Source organism: Coregonus lavaretus (assembly GCF_964263955.1).
Source record: "Coregonus lavaretus genome assembly, chromosome: 8".
NCBI lineage: Eukaryota > Metazoa > Chordata > Actinopteri > Salmoniformes > Salmonidae > Coregonus > Coregonus lavaretus.
In genome coordinates this window covers 18,221,913-18,246,362 of record NC_139995.1, presented here as the reverse complement: position 1 = coordinate 18,246,362, position 24,450 = coordinate 18,221,913, and the positions used below count along the sequence as shown (strand labels likewise).

General features: G+C 41.8%; 1 protein-coding gene across 1 annotated transcript; it reads right to left on the bottom strand.

Moving 5' to 3' along the window:
• Nucleotides 1–626: 626 nt before the first annotated feature.
• LOC311133960 (uncharacterized protein) lies at nucleotides 627–7,431 on the bottom strand (the record flags this gene model as incomplete). The annotated part of the gene is made up of 8 exons (XM_084167589.1): nucleotides 6,890–7,431; nucleotides 3,555–3,620; nucleotides 3,372–3,410; nucleotides 3,177–3,231; nucleotides 3,015–3,093; nucleotides 2,845–2,911; nucleotides 2,275–2,423; nucleotides 627–2,124 (listed from the first exon to the last, which is right to left on the bottom strand). The coding sequence occupies exons 1-8, from the start codon at nucleotides 7,217–7,219 to the stop codon at nucleotides 627–629; spliced, it is 2,283 nt and encodes a 760-aa protein (XP_084023715.1). The 5' UTR covers nucleotides 7,220–7,431.
• Nucleotides 7,432–24,450: the final 17,019 nt, after the last annotated feature.

Below are 24,450 nucleotides of genomic sequence, written 5' to 3'. Positions count from 1 at the left end.
CCTGGTGGTACATATGGTTAGGCACTAAAGGCATTTTAACTATTTTAAGCAGTAGAAAGTATTTTGAAATACCTTTTGAGGCAAGCATAATCATTCAAAGCTGAACATTTACCCAAAAATCAAAATAACAAATTCCCAAAACCAAAAATATGCTATTACAAAATAAATCACTAATATTAAAATCATTGTGGGTTTGAAAACAGTAATTAATAGTATAACATTTGTATTGTTTTGAAAAATGTGGATAACAACCCACTGATATATTATACATGTGATTAGAAATCAGATGTAATAAATTGATTAACTTTAAAATGTGTTCATATGAATGGAAATTATAAGAATACATGGCATACTTAAAATGTTCCTTTATTAGTGCAGGACATGGCTGAATACTCTAATCAATCTTCACTATTGCTTCAAACACTCAATGTGGTATCTTAATTTTCCTTTGCTGGGCTCGGCAGTACCTCTTCAGCCCCTCTTCAGTAGGTTTCTTATTCGATGAACTATCACTGAATGTGCTAATATTGCCCTCTGAAACTTTAGTGCATGGTTCGTTTTCTAAATGGTTACCTGCAGCTCCCTTATTCTCCCCATCACCATCATATTTGCTGTCAGTGTTTCCCTCAAACTCCACTGTCCCTCTCTGGTTGCGCATCTGTACTCTCATGACCATTGGCGTTAGTCATTCCCTCTGAAACATCATTGATTGGTTCACTCTCTGCAGCTCCATTATTTTTGCCAGCAGCAGTGTTAGTCTTTCCCACCATAGCGCCACTGCCACTCTCTGCTTTCTTATCTGTAGCTACCACACTCTTATGATCATTGGCATTAGTCTTTCCTTCCAAAACAATACTGCTTGGTTCACTCTCTGCTTTCTTATCTGTAGCTACCACACTCTTATGATCATTGGCATTAGTCTTTCCTTCCAAAACAATACTGCTTGGTTCACTCTCTGCTTTCTTATCTGTAGCTACCACACTCTTATGATCATTGGCATTAGTCTTTCCTTCCAAAACAATACTGCTTGGTTCAATCTCTGCTTTCTTATCTGTAGCTACCACGCTCTTATGATCATTGGCATTAGTCTTTCCTTCCAAAACAATACTGCTTGGTTCACTCTCTGCTTTCTTATCTGTAGCTACCACACTCTTATGATCATTGGCATTAGTCTTTCCTTCCAAAACAATACTGCTTTGTTCAATCTCTGCTTTCTTATCTGTAGCTACCACGCTCTTATGATCATTGGCATTAGTCTTTCCTTCCAAAACAATACTGCTTGGTTCACTCTCTGCTCGCTTATCCGCAGCAACCTTGTTTTTTGTTACATCATGATCAGTATTAGTCTTTCCCTCTGAAACTCTGCTACGTTTGTGAAGTTTATGCTCTGTTGGCTTATCTGCAGCTCTCTTTCTCTGATCATCAGTAATTCTCTCTGAATCTTCACTGCTAGGTCGACAATCTGATCGCTTCGGAGAATCAGTGGTGGGGTGCTGACTAGGGTAGGGCGTAGTTATAGAGCTACCACTTTCAGAAGCTCCATAACTGGATTGAGCAGTATCGTTTTGCCTCATTGGTAGATCCTCATGGGATGAATCAGCATTGGTGTTTTGATTCCTTCCACCAGTAGTCTTTGAGCCCTGACTGGTCCCTTTGTTTCTCTGAGTCAAACGTGCATCGTTTGGCAACCCCAATCGCATTAAGTCACTAACCTCTCCTGCCATTCCACTCCAATCCATTGGCTTATCCTTGTTAACGTCGTGAGAGACAGACTGATAACTGGCAGTGTTGTCATCAATGGCAACCAGTTTCAGATCAATTGGGTTTTTATCATCTGGGAATGTCTCTTCACTAAATATACTCTGGATCGTCTTGGGGCACCACACAAACTCATGTTTCGGCTCATAGTGCGCGTAGGCATACTTAACTAAATTCCTGCGCTTTTGCTTATCAATGACAGCGAATATGAAGTAGTTGAGCGCACTTTCCTTCACATTGTACAGCTTGCCTTTGACAAGAGTCTGCTCTAGGAAGAAGCGGACCAGTGGGGCCTGGTAGTGGGGGAACCCCAGAGTGCCCAGGCACTTCAGGATGCGGGTGATGCGCAGGTTGTTGTGTGTGTTTCTGCCAGGACCAAAAACACAAGGGTACTGTTAACCTCAAAAGCACTGTTATTCTCAGAAGTTTAATTTGAAAACTGAAATCTTAGCTATTATGTATTGCAATCACTATAAAATAATAACTGTTAAATGACCAAATGAAGAAATTGCTAACCTTTCCAGGTTGTCAAATCTCTCACGCCAGTTGTTTGCACGTTTCACTTCCCCTGTTATGTCATTTGACAGCTCTATGCCGTAGAAGTCCAGCATGAGCTTGTAGGACGTGACCAGCCTCTGCTTTGCTGTGCCATCTTCAAGGAAAGCCTGAGGAGGAAGCAGATTGTCATTCAGAACAATTATGAACACATATTTTCATTCATTTCCAGATACTGTATGTGGCGCAGTGGTCTAAGGCACTGCATCGCAGTGCTAACTGTGCCACTAGAGATCCTGGTTCGAATCCAGGCTCTGTCGCAGCCGGCCGCGACCGGGCGGCGCACAATTGGCCCAGGGTAGGGGAGGGAATGGCCGGCAGGGATGTAGCTCAGTTGATAGAGCATGGCGTTTGCAACGCCAGGGTTGTGGGTTCAATTCCCACGGGGGGCCAGTATAAAAAAATATGTATTCACTAACTGTAAGTCGCTCTCGATAAGAGCGTCTGCTAAATGACTAAAATGTAAATGTAAATATGCAAATGCAGTATGCAGAGAACACTTTCCTTGCTCAAAGAAACTACTAGATGTACCTTAATTTCCTTCTTGGTGAGTTCCTTGGCTTGATAATTCATTCCTGGTTCTTGAAGAGGGAACAACCTAAATAAAATGTTTGTGTATTAAACAAACATTTTAAACAATGGTATTATAACACCTAATTATAAAAAATTAAAATAAACGTATAAATGTAAAGGAAACTGACCATTGGATGTATGAGTGAACTTCTTCCAGTTTTGAATATTTCCTGTGCCATTTATTGTGAAAGTCCTCAATGAAGACACCTAATCAGAGCAAAGGTTACAGTTAAAAATGTCCAAGTCTTGTCAAATCAAAACTGCGCTGAAAAAAACAGTAAATAGATTACCATCAGGGGAGGAGGGTATGTGTCCACGGTAGAACTGTAAATTAGGCATATCATCCTGGGGGAAAGCAATGCAAATTCAGAAATGGGGATATTTGAGAGAGCTGTATCAAAACAGTACAATAATTACAGAGGAATTGGCCAGTAAAATCATCATGTTTCTCCATGTATTACATAAAGGGATGAGGACTTGCTTACTTGTTGTTGCCCGCCAAAGTACAAGTTTGATCTTTGCTCCTGTGGAAACAAGAACATAGTGCTAAAGACTATGTACAAGCTATTGACTGATTGATTGTCAGCAGCAGTAACATACTATGATTGAGGTGGATATATTTTATAGCATAAAGTGTGTAATATTGTGTGAAGAGAATAATGACTTACTGGATAATCACGCCTGTACTTTTGCATATCCCTTGCTGCACTTCTGAATCTCTTAAACTTCTTTGACTGAAAACACATTCACTCCATGAGTTCACAAAATGGCAGATACTGGAAACACCTGACCTGAACAATACTGATAGGCCCATGTCTGAGCTATGTAAAGTAAAACAAACTTGGAGGGAAACTTTTACTAGCTGAATAGGCCGGCTAATATTCATCTTGGCTACTGACGGGCCTAGCAGACTTTTTTAGTCATATCCATTTTATGTATCTGGAAGTTATTAGATAACATACACAGACATAATAAAAACATCAGTATTCTTAAACCCCTGACTAAAGCTTTGAATGGTGAGCAATAGCTTTACACTACTCATCAATATGAGACCCAATGTTGTACAACTGCAATAATGGTTAAATAAATATTTAGAAAGGTTGTCCCAAAACACTGTCTCTCAATGTATCAGTACATAAAGTATAAGAACATAGCATTTACATGTTGTGACCAACTGGTGTACCCGCTCCTGAGGAAATACAACAGTGAGCATGTGGTACAAAGGACAGTAGTAATTCATAGGTCTGAAAATTCTCTGCAGATGTGGGCATATACAGTGCCTTCAGAAAGTATTCATACCCCTTGACTAATTCCACATTCTGTTGTGTTACAGCGTGAATTCAAAATGGTTTACATTTATTTTTTTCCACCTATCTACACACAATACCCCATAATGACAAAGTAAAAACATGTTTTTACAAATGTTTGCTAATTTATTGAAAATGAAATACAGACATACAGTGGCTTGTGAAACTATTCACCCCCCTTGGCATTTTTCCTATTTTGTTGCCTTACAACCTCAAATTAAAATTGATTTTTGGGGGGTTTGTATCATTTGATTTACACAACATGCATACCACTTTGAAGATCCAAAATATTTTTTTATTGTGAAACAAGAAATAAGACATAGAGCCACAGCCAGCAATTACAGCTGCAAGTCTCTTGGGGTATGTCTCTATAAGCTTGGCACATCTAGCCACTGGGATTTAATGGTGCTCCGTGGGACGTTCAAAGTTTTGGATATTTTTTTATAACCCAACCCTGATCTGTACTTCTCCACAACTTTGTCCCTGACCTGTTGGAGAGCTCCTTGGTCTTCATGGTGCCGCTTGCTTGGTGGTGCCCCTTGCTTAGTGGTGTTGCAGACTCTGGGGCCTTTCAGAACAGGTGTATATATACACTGAGATCATGTGACAGATCATGTGACACAGATTGCACACAGGTGGACTTTATTTAACTAATTATGTGACTTCTGATTGGTTGCACCAGATCTTATTTAGGGGCTTCATAGCAAAGGGGGTGAATACATATGCACGCACCACTTTTCCGTTATTTATTTTTTTGAATTTTTTGAAACAAGTAATTTTTTGAATTTCACTTCACCAATTTGGACTATTTTGTGTATGACCATAACATGAAATCCAAATAAAAATCAATTTAAATTACAGGTTGTAATGCAACAAAATAGGAAAAACGCCAAGGGGGATTAATAATTTTGCAAGGCACTGTATCTCATTTACATAAGTATTCACACCCCTGAGTCAATACATGTTAGAATCTCCTTTGGCAGCAATTACAGCTGTGTCTTTCTGGGTAAGTCTCCAAGAGCTTTGCACACCTGGATTGATCAATATTTGGACATTGTTCTTTAAAGATTTTCAAGACGATATAAGTCAAAACTGTAACTAGGTCACTCAGGAACATTCAATGTCGTCTTGGTAAGCAACTCCAGTGTATAGTTGGCCTTGTGTTTTAGGTTATTGTCCTGCTGAAAGATTAATTTGTCTCCCAATGTCTGTTGGAAAGCAGAGTGAACCAGGTTTTCCTCTAGGATTTTGCCTGTGCTTAGCTCTATTCCGTTTCTTTTCATCCAAAATAAAAACTCCCTAGTCCTTGCCGATGACAAGCATACCCATAACATGATGCAGCCACCACCATGCTTGAAAATATGAAGAGTGGTACTCAGTGATGTGTTGGATTTGCCCCAAACATAAAGCTTTGTTTTCAAAACTTAGTTAATTTCTTTGCCACATTTTTTTTCCCAGCTTTACTTTCATGCAAACAGGATGCATATTTTGGAATATTTTTATTCTGTACAGGTTTCCTTCTTTTCACTATGTGTCATTTAGGTTAGTTTTGTGGAGTAACTGCAATGTTGATCCATCCTCAATTTTCTTCTTTCACACCCATTAAACTCTGTAACTGTTTTAAATTCACCATTGGCCTCAGTGTGAAATCCCTGAGCAGTTTCCTTCCTCTCCAGAAACTGAGTTAGGAAGGATGCCCGTATCTTTGTAGTGGCTGGGTGTATTGATACACCATCCAAAGTGTAATTAATAACTTCACCATGCTCAAAGGGATTTTCAATATCTGTTATTATTTCACTTTTTTTACCCATCTACCAATATGTGCCCCTCTTTGCAAGGCATTGGAAAACCTCCCTGGTTGTTTTGGTCCAATCTGTGTTTGAAATTCACTGCTCGACTGAGGGACTTTACAGGTAATTGTATGTGTGGGATACAGAGATGAACTAGTCATTCAAAAATCATGTTAAACACCATGCAATTTGTAACTTTTTAAGCAAATGTTTACTCCTGAATTTATTTAGGCTTGGTATAACAAAGGGATTGAATACTTAATGACAAGACATTTCAGCTTTTCATTTTTCATTAATTTGTAAAACTGTCTAAAAACATAATTCCACTTTGACATTATGTGGTATTGTGTGTAGCCCAGTGACACAAAATCTACATTTAATCTATTTTAACTTCAGGCTGTAACACAACAAAATGTGGAAAAAGACAAGGGGTGTGAATACTTTCTGAATACGCTGTATGAGCGAGCACATGTATGAGCCATTGAAGCATTTTATATAATAGATTTTTATCTGAACATTCTGAAAGATTGAGTTATCAACATTCTGTTAACATTATTTTACATTGGGGAATTTTGTTTTGAATTTAAATTAAATATGCCAGTTGTATTTTATGGTGCCGATAAGATACTTTTGATGATAGGCTACAGCAGGGTTCTTCAATTCCGGTCATGGAGGGCCGAAACACTTCTGTTTTTTATTTCTACCTGGTAGTTAATTGCACTCACCTGGTGTCCCAGGTCTGAATTAGCCCCTGATTTAGAAGGAGAGGATGAAAAACAGAGGTGTTTCGGCCCTTCAGGACCGGAATTGAAGAACCCCTGGGCTACAGTATTATGAAACTCATCTGCTGAGAGACCTCACAAAAAACATTATCAGGGCCCAAGGGCCTGCACAGTGCATACGTACATGTTGGGTCCTTCTTTCGCTTGTTTCTTCGTTTGGATGATCCTCCCATGTCGAGTCGTACATGCAGTAGTACTCATCGGTGTCTTCAACATCAAATGACCTGAGAACCGGAACCTCCACTTTAACACTTAAAATAGATTCTGGACTCTCCACTTCACCTCTGGGAAGGGAATCTGGACTAGGATCACTTGGCATGATTAATCTCCAGAGGCGTTTCAGCCAAACCCAACAATTTGGTATGAACAACTTCCAGCGTAGGCCCATGTAGGCGAGAACTGGAACCAGTAATAAAGTGCATTTGTGCCTAAAGCGTTCAATCCCTGGAAACATCCTAGACGTGTCGTCTCAATTTAGTAGACAATTTTAGTGCTGCTCGCAGCCCTGTTCCTATTATCATTAGAAGCCCACTAATTGCGGAGCGGCACACAATATAATGATGTAGGCCTATACAAAATGTTTCAAGGTAACAAAGATTCGTTTTATGATGAACTAAATGACGAGAGCCACCACTATCTTGCATTCGGATTCGAATAATATTTTCACTTTCGTTTCTTCCTTTTTCACTAGTTTCTATACCCATCGTAACACAGTTTGTAAACCCAGAGGCGCAACATCGCGAGAGTTCCGGGAACGCTTGCGAAACAGACCAAGCAGACCAGGCCGGGGTTTGAATGAGAAGTCAATGAGAATCGAAAAATGATTCCTTAGTTGTTAATTTTCTCGAAATCTAAAGGCATAACGTAGATTTGAGCTAATGGGTCCGTCTAATTTTTGTCCAATTCATATTTCCATTCAGATGACAAGATAAAAAACGAGTAGAAAAGGTCATTCCTCCTTTATTTTATTTGAATCTGAAATTAAACACATATACGGTTTTGTTTTTATTGTCTAAAGGAAATATTAAATAACGAGAAACTGAATAATTATTTGATTATTCAAATGTTGTGATTTTAATTAACGGTTCTGGTTCGACCCGTGCACTATATGTTTTGGTCAATGAATAATCATGGTATCTTGACAACACAGAAAACAATAAATGGGTCTTTCTTCATGTTTTTGACCTGCATATGTAATCGAATAAACAGATAAATGTTATTTATTAAAAAAATTAAAGTATCATTCCAATGATTTGATGATTGACAGTCCACTGTAGTGGGTCATGTGACCAGTCCTGAGTCCAAATTGGTCTAGGTCAGTGAGACAGTCACTTTTACAACCTTAACGACTAACCTGTAGCCTACATAATTGTGGATAGGCTCTATAACCCTCAAACTCAACTCTGGACCTCGAAGCCAGTTCCACTGCATTTTTTCATTGTTCCGCTGTAATGAGGGACTGATTTAGACCTGAGACACCAGGTGTGTGCAATCAATTATCAGGTAGAACAGAAAACCAGCAGGCTCCGGACCTCGTAGGTTAAGAGTTAAGTACCCCTGCTCTATAACATGCCACCGATCACGACAAGCTTCAGTGCCTATGAGAATAGACAAAATAACCACTTGGAGAGTCAGCCTTAACCACATGGGCAGTCAGTCCGGTGAAATTCCCGCATCATGACCAATGATCTATACAGTGGTCATGACCAATGGAGAACAGTTTTTAGTTTTGCCTATGTCAGGATCTGTAAGGGTTGGTGTGACCCAGGAGCGGTGTAGATAGACAGTAGGCAGAGATGGTGAAACCAGGATCTTTACTGGTGGTCCCAAAACCAGGATACAAAATAACGGACTTGTCGCGATAAAATAGAAGAGCAAATTGGTCTCCAAAAACAGGCTGACAGCAAACATACAAAATACTACTGAAAACAACAATGAAACAGGGAGAACACTTCTCAAGTACCTGAACATACGTCTCACGATCAGACACTGATTGGTACTGTTTGGCATCGAGAAACTAGCAGAGAAAAACAGAGCAAGGGAAGTGAGGGCATACAGACACAGGTGACACCAATAGGGTAATGATTCGTCCAGACTGTGAGTGAGGAGGTGCCTAAGGTTGTTGGAGGATGACACCTAGTGGGTCGCTCCGGAACTGCGACCCCCTTCTGTAACAAGGATCTGGCCGTTTGTGATGAGCCTATAAGGTACATCAATAATAAGGTATGATATTTTTTTTTTAAGAGCTCTGTCCACGGACCTATATCATATGACACGTCCTTTGAAACTCTCTGATTCGCAACCGTGGGTAAAGACCAGGGCCCGGTTTCCCAAAAACATTTTGGTTCATCATTAGAACCATAGGATCGTTATTAACGTGGCTCTTGAAACCCTTGCACATCTACGACTGATACAGACCACTCATAGAGCAGCCAAAGTGCACCATTGGGCTTATTTTCTGCCTTACCTCACAATATATAATTCTAAACCCATTTATAAGAGTTTTGTGTAAATGGGCATGATCATACAATGATACATGTTTCATTTGGGTAATGTATAGGACCAAATGTAATATTTTAAATATGTATTTGTAAAATATATATATATATATTTTGTACCGGATAAGATTCAATAAGATTCAAGCTGAATCTTATCCGGTACAAATTGGAAACACCTGGATCACCAGAAACGCCAAGCCATTGTCCGATGTCAGCAGAACAACAATAATACAGTGGGGAGAACAAGTATTTGATACACTGCCGATTTTGCAGGTTTTCCTACTTACAAAGCATGTAGAGGTCTGTCATTTTTATCATAGGTACACTTCAACTGTGAGAGACGGAATCTGAAACAAAAATCCAGAAAATCACATTGAATGATTTTTAAGTAATTAATTTGCATTTTATTGCATGACATAAGTATTTGATACATCAGAAAACCAGAACTTAATATTTGGTACAGAAACCTTTGTTTGCAATTACAGAGATCATACGTTTCCTGTAGGTCTTGACCAGGTTTGCACTCACTGCAGCAGGGATTTTGGCCCACTCCTCCATACAGACCTTCTCCACATCCTTCAGGTTTCGGGGCTGTCGCTGGGCAATACGGACTTTCAGCTCCCTCCAAAGATTTTCTATTGGGTTCAGGTCTGGAGACTGGCTAGGCCACTCCAGGACCTTGAGATGCTTCTTACGGAGCCACTCCTTAGTTGCCCTGGCTGTGTGTTTCGGGTCGTTGTCATGCTGGAAGACCCAGCCACGACCCATCTTCAATGCTCTTACTGAGGGAAGGAGGTTGTTGGCCAAGATCTCGCGATACATGGCCCCATCCATCCTCCCCTCAATACGGTGTAGTCGTCCTGTCCCCTTTGCAGAAAAGCATCCCCAAAGAATGATGTTTCCACCTCCATGCTTCACGGTTGGGATGGTGTTCTTGGGGTTGTACTCATCCTTCTTCTTCCTCCAAACACGGCGAGTGGAGTTTAGACCAAAAAGCTCTATCAGACCACATGACCTTCTCCCATTCCTCCTCTGGATCATCCAGATGGTCATTGGCAAACTTCAGACGGGCCTGGACATGTGCTGGCTTGAGCAGGGGGACCTTGCGTGCGCTGCAGGATTTTAATCCATGATGGCGTAGTGTGTTACTAATGGTTTTCTTTGAGACTGTGGTCCCAGCTCTCTTCAGGTCATTGACCAGGTCCTGCCGTGTAGTTCTGGGCTGATCCCTCACCTTCCTCATGATCATTGATGCCCCACGAGGTGAGATCTTGCATGGAGCCCCAGACCGAGGGTGATTGACCGTCATCTTGAACTTCTTCCATTTTCTAATAATTGCGCCAACAATTGTTGCCTTCTCACCAAGCTGCTTGCCTATTGTCCTGTAGCCCATCCCAGCCTTGTGCATGTCTACATTTTTATCCCTGATGTCCTTACACAGCTCTCTGGTCTTGGCCATTGTGGAGAGGTTGGAGTCTGTTTGATTGAGTGTGTGGACAGGTGTCTTTTATACAGGTAACGAGTTCAAACAGGTGCAGTTAATACAGGTAATGAGTGGAGAACAGGAGGGCTTCTTAAAGAAAAACTAACAGGTCTGTGAGAGCCGGAATTCTTACTGGTTGGTAGGTGGTCAAATACTTATGTCATGCAATAAAATGCTAATTAATTACTTTAAAATCATACAATGTGATTTTCTGGATTTTTGTTTTAGATTCCGACTCTCACAGTTGAAGTGTACCTATGATAAAAATTACAGACCTCTACATGCTTTGTAAGTAGGAAAACCTGCAAAATCGGCAGTGTATCAAATACTTGTTCTCCTCACTGTATAGCATATGGCTGCTATTCAGCAGATTGTTGCTCTGTAACATAACCGGCGGCCCCGGCCACGAGAGGAGCTACTCAGACTGCTCGACCTTGTCTCGCTCAATCAGCGGACCAACCCTCTGCAACTTTGCGCTGCGTTGCAGCTTCTAACAGCCTTGTGCTTTTATGCAGTGGGGAGTTTTCTCCAGGTCCTTGGGGATGGACACGTCCTCAGATTTGTTTTAATTTTTATGAAAAAACAAAATGTGTGCAGTGGAGGGTCAGGTAGGCTACTGTATATAGCTGTGGGCTAATATCTGAGACAGATATATATTTTATTAATTTATTTGTCAGGGACAATGCACAACAGAAACAAAGGCTACGTCTCAGAGCACTGAGAAAACATGTGTCGCAACAGATTTAGCTAATAGCTAATTTCCATCTGTAATCCCTAAAACATCTAGACATGGAAACATTATATACAAAACAGAAACACATTATACAGTAAAACAAAACAAAAAAACAGAGATCAGGACATAACACAGAAATCAAAACATTGTCGTGCAGTGTGCTAAATCACTGTGGAGGAAAGAAGACAACCGGGGTTCAAATCTTGAAATCAAATCAACATTACATGACGAAAATGGTTAGTTTGTAGATTATGGTGTTATTTATTTTCATTCATAAAAATTTGTCAGCGAAATGTATAGGCCTAGCCTACATTTCACATAAAACGTGGGCTATTAAAGGATCTGCAGTGGCAGAGCAGAGCTGTTGTGAAGGAAGTTGTCAAGGAAGTGAGTTTGTGTTTATACAGGACCTCCCGCTCCTACCTACCGTCAACAAATCATGTTAATGGGGAGCTATACTGAGTATCCACATTGTTGGAAAATTTGGGCGGCGCACGGCGATGTGGTGCAGAGCTCAATTTGGCCTCTGCATGCCTCCAGAGGCTCCGCGATTGCGTCACACCATCCATAAGGCCCATCCGACCACATATTCGGATCAAGCATAAATTGGCTTTTAATGGTGTTTGGTTATGACGCAGGCTGCATCGATTTCAGCACCAGGGAACTGGACAGCTCCCCCAACGGAATCGTGAAAAAACGAACATGGCCCAAACGACAACGCTCTTACAGGTTCACTCAACATGCTTGTTTGGGAAACACTTAAAAAGTTTAATCATAAATAACGATGCATCTGGTACGACCATAAAATGCTTAAAGCGGCAATCAGCAGTAGCAACAATAACAAAGCGGGCTCCCCACCCCATGTTCGGTAAAAAGCTGAGGGATGGGGCTGGATAAATGATATCACTCTCAAATTAATAAACAGAGCTATGGATGCCAGGACCATCCATTATATAAAACATTTGGTTTTAACCATGTTTTGAGGCTATATGTGTTTGTAAAAAAAAAATTGTTTACAAACGTTGGAGTAAAACAAGCTTATATTTTCGGTTCTGATGGGGTATGACAGTTGAACTAAGCTCATGATGCATTTATAAGTTATATTCTTCAAGAATCAATGGGTACATATCATTCATTTATAAGTCCCCAACAATTGATGTAGTAACTGCTGATTGCCCCTTGAAGTTACATCGCAAGTGGGAAACTAGGCCCTGATCTGTCGGTCTCTCTTGGACTGTCACGTTCAGTGTTCTCCACAGTCCCGGGGAAAAGTGCCTCACACTTCGAAAACCAAATTGGCAATGAAGTAGGACAGGCTATGGTTTACAATGTTTATTTGTCCAATTATGTAGGCTAGTATGCCGTGGCTCGCCATATGAGATGGATAAAAGTTGCCTATGCCTACAAGTGGATATCGATCAACTTAAAACCGACTTTACTCTGCATCTCTCTGAGCTGCTCTTTCACTGACGACCAGCAGCGGTTTTCTAGAATTCCTAGCTTCCGGGATTTCCAGCGATTTTGCTATAGTCCCGCATCTGTGACGCAGATGGGGCCAGATAGCCTATTAGGATAAATTACTTCCCAACGATTTCACAAATTATGGTATTTTTGCAGTAGCCTATTGTGAGGGAAATGTTTAATAGATTGGACAATAGCCTACGATTCGATTAAGCTACAAATTAATAGGCCTACGGTAGCCTATAGCCTATAATTGAGGACGTGGTTTATGCAGTATTCCATGGTGTCCGTCTCTATAACCTACCAGTAGTGTCGGTCAATCTGTAGACCTAGACACTGTGCATCTGTCCCGCTACATAAACTCACTCACGCCAAAGTTTGACGTAGGCCTAATTGGAACATCGTCCCTTTTAGCAGGGCTAGAGAGCGTTGTCTGCAAGGCTGTTGTCACGGATTGTAGTGGAATTCTGAGATTCGAGGTGAAGATCTGTGTCTGGGTGTTGGAGAGGCAGCCTGTTCGTAGGTCGACATCCTCGACAATAGGCTAGCAGGCAATGCGGCGGCTGGAGGGACAGCGAAAAGTCGCGTATACGAGTCAAAATGATGATGTGGTACCTAAATAATTATGGTAATTATGCTGTGAGAACAAGGAATCCGCTGACACTGTCCTCGATTATAATAGTTTATTTACATTGAAGATTTCAGCGCCAATTTACAGACTTCTGCAGACATCTGGAGAACAACCGGCCCAATCTTTTAATATGTTGTTACCACCCTCCTATGTCCCAACCATAGTATTTATAATCTGTGACATGATATGGGTGGTTTCCCCTACAGACCAATCCCAGGACGCCACATAACAGACTTCCTCTGTTTTAGGGTGCCCCTATAGAAATGCTCTCCAGATGCTTCCTCAAGCTGAGTCAACTTCCTCTAACACACCATTTGCAAACGTCAGCAAAGTCATAAATTGTCTAGATACTACAATGACATAGCCTAAATAACTCACGCTGTATTAGTAGGTAGGTTCGGAAATGACTATGTCTCAACTGCAGAGCTGGAGAGCGTTGTATCCTGTAGCCTTCCATCTCTCGTCCTGGGCTCAGAGCAGCGGTCATGTTTCTCCTCCCCAGAGTTGGGCGCCTCTGTTTCGTAAAGCCGCCTTTTAATGCTGCAGGTAACCAGCCAATGTAGAAACGCCAGGTGGAGGTCTGCTGACAATACTTCCTTGTCGAGACCTGCCGAGGGGACAAGCTCTCCAAAACAATAGCACACACAGTGGCAAGCACTGCCTATCTCAATTACTATAAAAGAGACTCTATAACCTAATAGTCTCGCCCGTTGCCTCTCATCCAGAAGTCTCAGCACCCTGCGTCTTTTATCAACGCTGTCCAGGATCCTGAACCTGACAGAATACAGGTAAAACAGCTCAGTGCCAATTAGAGGCAGTGCCTGAGATGATAAACAAATCTGTTATAAGAAACCTTAAAGCGCGCACGTTTTGTTCAGGCAACACCTCCACATATAAGTATTATAAATGTCATCATGAGCGGACATATAGGAGTTTAGTATAGGCCTAAATATATGAGCTGAGGCTGTTCCGACTTAACAAGGCATTATCGTGTATCAGTGGGGAAGCCTTGAATCCCGCGAAGATGCATCAAACCATATAGCGGCACACTGTCCTATAGTTTACCGACGGTAAATAATTGGATCTATGAATTTGTTTCAAGTATAGGCCTATAGCAATTTGCAAAAAAAATACATTGTCACAAAATAGCTTGACATTATTTAGCCCATACAAAGATGACATAGCCTATAGGCCTATGTAACCCGTCTGTGGCGGGTATAGGCCCTAAATCAAAGTAGCATTTGAGTCCAGCCTCGAGCGGGCCAGATGCTCAGTTGTCAATATGCCTATATGGACGCATTACCGCTTGAACGACATCACTGGTATAGAGATGGACACCATGGAATACTGCATAAAACCCGTCCTCAATCATACATTTTTACTATGGATAGGCTATAGGCTACTTTTGTCCTATTTGATAGGAGTCAAAGTAGCCTATATTTCTACGAAACATTTCCCTGACATTCAAGGCTGGGCTCAATAGCTTGGAAGTAATTTATCTGACACCCACTATCCGGCGAGCAGCTGTGCGCCTCTGCATTGTAACGGTATATTAGCCTGCATATTTTGATAAATAAAGATTGTAAACCATAGCATTGCCAACTTGGTTGTTGAACTGTGAGGCACTTTTCCCCGGGACTGTCACTGAAGGTGACACAGTCCAGGAGAGACCGGACGGATCTTAAACGTTCGGTTGCGCACCGGAGAATTTCAAAGGACAAGTCATATGCTCATAGGTCCGTGGACAGAGCTCAATTTTCATATCATACCTAATTATTGATGTAGTTTATAGGCTCATCAGAAATGTCCAGATCCTGAAATAGGCAAAACTAGAAACTGTTCTCCATGGGTCATGACCACTGTAGATCAATCTGAGATATGGCTTTTTCTTTGCAACTCTGCCTAGAAGGTCAGCATCCCGGAGTCGCCTCTTCACTGTTGATGTTGAGACTGATGTTTTGCGGGTACTATTTAATGAAGCTGCCAGTTGAGGACCTGTGAGGCGCCTGTTTCTCAAACTAGACACTCTAATGTATTTGTCCTCTTGCTCAGTTGTGCACCCGGGCCTCCCACTCCTCTTTCTATTCTGGTTAGAGCCAGTTTGCGCTATTCTGTGAAGGGAGTAGTACATAGCGTTGTACGAGATCTTCAGTTTCTTGGCAATTTCTCGCATGGAATAGCCTTCATTTCTCATAACAAGAATAGACTGACGAGTTTCAGAAGAAAGTTATTTGTTTCTGGCCATTTTGAGCCTGTAATCGAACCCACAATTGCTGATGCTCCAGATACTCAACTAGTCTCAAGAAGGCCAGTTTTATTGCTTCTTTAATCAGCACAACAGTTTTCAGCTGTGCTAACATAATTGCAAAAGGGTTTTCTAATGATCAATTAGCCTTTTAAAATGATAAACTTGGATTAGCAAACACAACGTGCCATTGGAACACAGGACTGATGGTTGCTGATAATGGGCCTCTCTACGCCTACAGTGGGGAAAAAAAAGTATTTAGTCAGCCACCAATTGTGCAAGTTCTCCCACTTAAAAAGATGAGGGAGGCCTGTAATTTTCATCATAGGTACACGTCAACTATGACAGACAAAATTAGAAAAAAATTCCAGAAAATCACATTGTAGGATTTTTTATGAATATATTTGCTAATTATGGTGGAAAGTAAGTATTTGGTTAATAACAAAAGTTTCTCAATACTTTGTTATATACCCTTTTGTTGGCAATGACACAGGTCAAACATTTTCTGTAAGTCTTCACAAGGTTTTCACACACTGTTGCTGGTATTTTGGCCCATTCCTCCATGCAGATCTCCTCTAGAGCAGTGATGTTTTTGGGCTGTCGCTGGGCAACCCGGACTTTCAACTCCCTCCAAAGATTTTCTATGGGGTTGAGATCTGGAGACTGGCTAGGCCACTCCAGGACCTTGAAATGCTTCTTACGAAGCCACTCCTTCGTTGCCCGGGCGGTGTGTTTGGGATCATTGTCATGCTGAAAGACCCAGCCACGTTTCCTCTTCAATGCCCTTGCTGATGGAAGGAGGTTTTCACTCAAAATCTCATGATACATGGCCCAATTCATTCTTTCCTTTACACGGATCAGTCGTCCTGGTCCCTTTGCAGAAAAACAGCCCCAAAGCATGATGTTTCCACCCCCATGCTTCACAGTAGGTATGGTGTTCTTTGGATGCAACTCAGCATTCTTTGTCCTCCAAACACGACGAGTTGAGTTTTTACCAAAAAGTTATATTTTGGTTTCATCTGACCATATGACATTCTCCCAATCCTCTTCTGGATCATCCAAATGCACTCTAGCAAACTTCAGACGGGCCTGGACATGTACTGGCTTAAGCAGGGGGACACGTCTGGCACTGCAGGATTTGAGTCCCTGGCGGCGTAGTGTGTTACTGATGGTAGGCTTTGTTAATTTGGTCCCAGCTCTCTGCAGGTCATTCACTAGGTCCCCCCGTGTGGTTCTGGGATTTTTGCTCACCGTTCTTGGGATCATTTTGACCGCACGGGGTGAGATCTTGCGTGGAGCCCCAGATCGAGGGAGATTATCAGTGGTCTTGTTTGTCTTCCATTTCCTAATAATTGCTCCCACAGTTGATTTCTTCAAACCAAGCTGCTTACCTATTGCAGATTCAGTCTTCCCAGCCTGGTGCAGGTCTACAATTTTGTTTCTGGTGTCCTTTGACAGCTCTTTGGTCTTGGCCATAGTGGAGTTTGGAGTGTGACTGTTTGAGGTTGTGGACAGGTGTCTTTTATACTGATAACAAGTTCAAACAGGTGCCATTAATACAGGTAACGAGTGGAGGACAGAGGAGCCTCTTAAAGAAGAAGTTACAGGTCTGTGAGAGCCAGAAATCTTGCTTGTTTGTAGGTGACCAAATACTTATTTTCCACCATAATTTGCAAATAAATTCATAAAAAATCCTACAATGTGATTTTCTGGATTTTCCTTTCTCATTTTGTCTGTCATAGTTGACGTGTACCTATGATGAAAATTACAGGCCTCTCTCATCTTTTTAAGTGGGAGAACTTGCACAATTGGTGGCTGACTAAATACTTTTTTCCCCCACTGTATGGTAGTGGATGCACCAAAGCCTGTAGTAAATGTTTTCTGCCAGTCAAAAGATACCCTGTGTGTTAAAAAGGTGGATTTTGTGGTGTTCATTGCCACAGTTATAATCTGTACGGCTCAAGTCTCAAAGAAGTCTAAGAAACTGGACATTATTGTGGCTGCGGCAGAAAGGTTTTTGGGACTTAAGGATTTTACATCCGAAGACTTGCAAGGGGTACTGGTGCTGGAAGACCTGCACTCCCAGGTTCCCCTTGAGCCTGTGTAGGGATCAGATCTGTTTAATGTTTTTAACAGAAAAGTTGTTTGATTTATATGATTTTATTTCTTTTTAGTAGTTTGGTAGTTTTTTGGTAGTTTGTTCCGTTTTTGGGGAATCCTATTTCCATCCAGCACAGTAGGTGGTGGGATGCACATTAAATTATGCGATCGCCAATATACCAAAGAAGAAGAAGAAGATATCATGGATGAGATCAATGGATCGCCCATCAGTATGGGTATAGATAGATAGATAGATAGATATCTACTTAGTCCGTTTGCAACAAATAATATATTATAAAAAATAAAAGCACATTTGAATGTGATGCTCACGAGTTCTGCTCACAAAACGATCAGTTAGCTAGCTAGATAGATGGGTAATGTCGCATATTTAAGGTGTTAAACAGGGTGAAGAGTATTAGAAGTGGTTTTATATTATATATACTGTACCTCCATTGTCCATACATTCACACAAACACACCAAAGGATTGGGATAACCTGGTTTGGTTATCTATTGTTCAATGTAGGTGTAGTCGCTCACCTGTCTGTCATTGTAAAGTGTGTGTGTGTGCCCTGGCTGTGTTCAGTAGAGCACAACATTGTCGAAAGTTCAGATAGAAATGAATTGTCTAGATATTATCTTATGTGTCTCTCTGCCAAGTAGGTCTAGCAATGAATCATATCATCTCTATTCATTACATTAGGCTTACTAATATCTTCAACGTGTACATTGTCATCCACCTGAACTCAACCAGGTTGATTCTGTCCTGTGTTCATTAAACAAGCAAGTTCAGATAGTATTCTACCTCCTGTTTAACTGTATTTTCTTACGTGTTGTGCCTTTTGAACATTACCCTGTCCTTTATTGACTTATTCTCTGTTCATCTCTATAGTGGCCTGTTGTTATTGTTGTATTGACGATGTTGTCTTCTGTTCTTATTTCCCCAGTGGCCTGGCTGCGTTGGGCCGGGCTGTGAGGTGGTGGTGGTGTTCTCTGGGTGATGTGTGGCTATGGGTGTTGAGGTGGTGCCCATGCCAGGCCATGCCCCGGAGCTGGAGAGGACTTAGATAGCAGCTGAACCGCTCTGCTCTGCCCTCCCCTCCCTGACAGACACTGGTAGGAGGCAGCCTCAGCAATGGCAACGGACCCAGGAACAGGTGAGGAATGGATGAGGGGAGACGACACACAGAGAGGTGCCCACACACGGACGTGGTACAGTATTTGTATTTGTATTTATTATGGATCCCCATTAGCTAATGCCAAGGCAGCAGCTACTCTTCATGGGATCCAGCAAAATTACTGCAGTTAAACAATTTTAAAAACATAACAATACATTCACAACAGATTTCACAACACATTAAGTGTGTGCCCTCAGGCCCCTACTCTACTACCACATATCTACAATACAAAATCCACGTGTACTTGTGTGTATAGAGCGTATGTTATTGTGTGTGTATGCATGTGTTTGTGCCTATGTTTGTGTTGCTTCACAGACCCGCTGTTCCATAAGATGTATTCTTATCTGTTTTCTAAATCAAATTTTACTGCTTGCATGAGTTACTTGATGTGGAATAGAGTTCCATGAGGTCATGGTTCTATGTAGTACTGTGCACCTCCCATAGTCTGTTCTGAACTTGGGGACTGTGAAGAGACCTCTGGTGGCATGTCTTGTACTGTACTACTGTACTACAACAAGCAGTCTTAACATCCCCTCCCCAAACACACATACTTTACTTATTTACACAAAGCACCATGGGAAATGAAATGTGTAGTCCTATTTGATCCGACCCCCTTTTGAGAACATTTTTGAAGTTGACTATCAGTCTGCAACTACCATAAGACGGTCATATCTTCTTCCTTCCCATCCTGACTGTGATTTACATTTGAGTCATTTAGCAGACGCTATTATCCAGAACAACTTACAGGAGCAATTAAGGTTAAGTGCCTTGCTCAAGATTTTTCACCTTGGGATTCGAACCAGAGACCTTTCGGTTACTGGCCCTACGCTCTAACTTGTGATGTAAGATACCTGCTTTTTAATATTCTCTCCCATCTTGTCTAACATAGTAGAGGTTAGGTTAGTCAGATAAATAATTGATGTGACTGAGGGGGGAGTAGAGATTATTTACCTTGTCTGAAATATTTCCCCTGAGGTGCAAGAAAGTATGGCAACAGATAGGAGGAGAGATATCATCCACTGTTCTGTTCTCTCCACAACATGCTCTTCCGCACACTCTCTCACACACACACTCACACACATTCCTCGCTGTTGCAGACCTTAGCCTGAGTCCCAGTCTGTTTGTGCCATCATGCCAATTCCCTGTCACTCATGGTGATGCCAAATGTTTGGCTTGACAATGACAGCAATGGAATTGGCAAGAGCACATATCTATGACCATACTACAGACACCTAAGCTTATTCCTGTAGCCAACTCACACTGCACCACAAACACACACACACACTAACCCCACTACCTGTATGTCCCACTCCGTCTAGGAGCAGTAACTGTGTGAGTCTCTCGGCCCTGCCCCTCTCGGCCCTCATCACGCCGGAACCTATCCATCACTCCCGGATCCCTGACCCCTGACCCTCCATTGGACAGCAGCCTGCTGTTCAAGTTCCTGCTCTTCCTCTACCTGCTGGTGGCGCTGTTCATTCAGTACATCAACATCTAAAGGACCGTGTGGTGGTACCCTTACAGTCATCCTGCCGCTTCTACGTCTCTGGTGGGTTGTAGTACACACACACACACACACGCAGTACATTAACATCTACAGGACCGTGTGGTGGGAACTCTATAGTTATCCAGCGGCCTCAACGTCTCTGTTTAGTAGTAATATAGAAACACACACGTGCACACAGTCACAAACAGACATACACAGCCACCTGCTGCCTCTACCTCTCTGGTGAGCAAACGTGCGCACACAGAGCCTTGCCCTGATTTCTCCCTCCCACCCTCAGGGTTGCTGGAGACACAGCCCTGGTTAAGAACATCCATAAGTCTGTCAGCACCCAGATCAAGAATAACTTTTCCAAGAGCAAATGCAGGGTTGGTTACTCTTACTGCACTTTTCTACTATCAACTATTACAACTTAATTTTGTGAGCTTTAAGGTGCAAGGGGTTTATAACTAGTTCAGTAATGGTTCATTAATCATTCATAAATGGATACGTCTCTGATGGGAATGTGTTTGGTCCTGCAGCAAGCGTTTAATACCATTGCGGTGGTCTGTCACATGAGGCGTCTCCAGCTAGGGACCAGTCAGGAGGCTCCCAGCCAGACCACCCTGCCCAGCCCCTGTAGAAGACACCTGTTGCTGGAAGAGGAGGAACACACAGGCCAGTGGCTCACAGCCAGACCCATTAGGATGACATGTAGTGGAACAGCAAAACAAGTGTCTCACTCACTAAAACTATGATAGTTCTCACTCACTAAAACTAGTCAAGTTTTAGTAAAGAGCCTTGATTTGCAAGATCACAGTGTGTCTAGTCCTGAACTCTCACTGTCTCTCTGTTTCAGAGTCGCCAGTTGAGGGGGGCTGTCACAGAGTTGGGACCGGCGGGGCAGAACTGTACCTACCGCTGCTATCCATCCAGCTGCATCTGATCCCCCGGCACCTGGAATGTGGCCAACCAGTCCAGAGAAACTCCCCAGTCTGGCCCGGAACACAGAGCTGTTGTTCCAGCGCCCTGCCACCAGATGGGGCAGGCATGTTAAGAACCTAGGGTGGGGAGGAGGGAAGAGGGACTCAATGATGCCATTGCCAATGGATAAGGTCACCTGACATAGAATGGAGGATGAGGAGAAGAGAGGAAAGGAGAGGGGAGCTGAATGAGCGGTGTCATACGTACCCAGTGTATTCCTGGATTATATTATTATGGGAGTGGGACAGAGCTTGGACAGCATATGTACTCATGCTTTTAAAAAATTGTTGTCTGCTTTTTTTCATTTCTGTATCTCTGTATGTTTCTTTTTTTTTTGTCGTTATCCTTCCCCCTTGACAACATATAGAGGATTGATCCCCTGATGTTACCTGCATGATCAGAGGACAGGCAGACTATATTAGATTAGACAGGTCCTCATGCATGTTGACTGACAACAGGTGTTTTTATAACATGAGGAGTCTACCGCAGAACTATGTGTATGTGGTACCACCCATTGTGGAAAAGTTTCTGTACAGCAGATATTGTAGCTAATACCTCACGAGAGATGGACTTACATGCAGAGCCGTTCCTCTAAAAATGAAGAACAGGTCTCAGTTAACCCACACTGGTCTCAGTTAACCCACACAGGTCTCAGTTAACTCACAGTTTTACTCCTTGATGTTTATACCACATTCTAACCTGAAAGGTCAATATGATCCTGTTGATAAATACTATTTTCAGGGACAGTTTCAGCCTGGCTTTGAACTGGTCAAAACTTAATCAATTTTAGTTATTAAGACCATGGAGGATGTAATGAGCTCAGCCCTCTTGCTTAAGAGCAGGGAATAGATGTGTGTGCGAATACAAAGCTAAATGTGGATATGTTTTTCACCGTGTAAATACAACCAACTAACATTCCCCTTTGGATCAGCCTTCCATGGATCTTTTCTTCGTTCATATTGGGGTTGTCTTTTCAAGCCATTGTATGTGCACAGAGAGAACTTGAATTAAATAATGTAAATAATAGTCCAATTGTCTCGTCTCACTTCATCATTACATCTGTCACTCTCACCATAAGGTCACGTTAAATTGTTTATACTTTTCATAACCTATTGCACATAGAAAAGTGGCATTTTATGTTATTCACTCGACTACTCATTTTTAAAGGTTTTTGCACCACCCTATTTTAACCATTACTCTGTTTAAATGTCCATCATTTTAATGTATGTACGAGAAATAGCTTGACCTGGCAACCTTTGGGGTCTAATGTTGAGATAAGTGGCATTGAAAAGTCTGACATGGGATATATACGTGATCTGTGTAAGAGGTGATATTTAGTGAGAAATTGTCCGCTGCCCTCTATCAAAATATTACAAGTCATATGAGCATAAAAAGGGTTAATAACAACCTTTGGGGTCAAAGATGTTGAGAAAAGCAGAAGTTCAGAGTCTGACACATCATGTCTAACCCTAACCTCTGAAAAATGCATGTACTACCACAATATCCTGCCTACCCCCAATTCTGTAGTGGTCTTCAGTGAGGTGCAGAGCTGCATGTTTTTGTCCACCAAGACTGGGAAAGGCCTAGATGATCCTACATCCATCTCATTAGATCAGAACAGTATGGATCAACAGTGATTCATATTTCTGGTTTACATCCCCAAATATATTGTGTTCATTGTTTTCACAGCCCTTTATGTAATGAGATTAAGGACAGCTGTCACATGATGGATTAAACATGTTTGGAGAATTTGACATAGTGGTTCCCAACTTTACTTCTTTGTCACATGCTATACATCATAAGACAATTGCAGTTTGAAGTAATTCACCTTTGGATAAAAGTGTCCTATGTCAGTCTATAAGGTTTTAGGGAGTCACATGATGACTGTGACCCTATGAATAAACCTGCTATTCAACATGTTTGGCTTGCAGTATTCTTGGCTTGGAGTCTTGCATCGGCAGTCTGGCTCCTGTGGTGATGGCAGTAATACTGGAGGAGGTCCTTGGTAAACCCCAGGATGTAGACCACAGGATATAGAGTTAGTATGTTGTCAGGCCTTATCTATTCAGATTCGCCAATGTCCCCCATTCTGAGAATATGGAAACACCAACAAAAGGTGAGGTTGAACCTCACAAAGCAGTCAGTCTATGAAGGAACAAGATATTTTTCTCATGCTATTTTGAATATCAGGGATTCAACAGTCTTAGTCAAGGGTTTCATAAAATTGGTTTTATTTAATAAGGTACTTTTGCATACAGTATATGAACTGTTCTCACACACACACACATATGCACACACATAATGCACACACATAATGCTCGCACACACACTTACTTGTTTATTTGTTTATGAGGTCAATCAGTTTATAACATGGTTTATGGGGACCAACCTTTCCCATGGTCCTATCAATGTAATGTCATGTTTTTTGTAGATGACACATCTGACTTCAGATTTGTTGAAAGGATCATATTGAAATAACATGCGCATAAACAAACACACACACACACACACACCAGTGGAGGCTGCTGAGGGGAGGACAGCTCATAATAATGGCTAGAACAGAGCAAATGGAATGGCATCAAACGCATGGAAACTATGTGCTAGATGTATTGGATACCATTTCACTGATTCCGCTCCAGCCATTACCACGAGCCCGTCCTCCCCAATTAAGATGCCACCAACCTCCTGTGACACACACAGACACTTTATATCATTCTCCTCACCCCTCCTCTTGAGGAGGGCTGGATGGAGGGCAACTTCAACATGAAAACAAACACATATTGTCCACATACAGTTGAAGTCGGAAGTTTACATACACTTAAGTTGGAGTCATTAAAACTCGTTTTTCAACCTCTTCACAAATTTCTTGTTAACAAACTATAGTTCTGGCA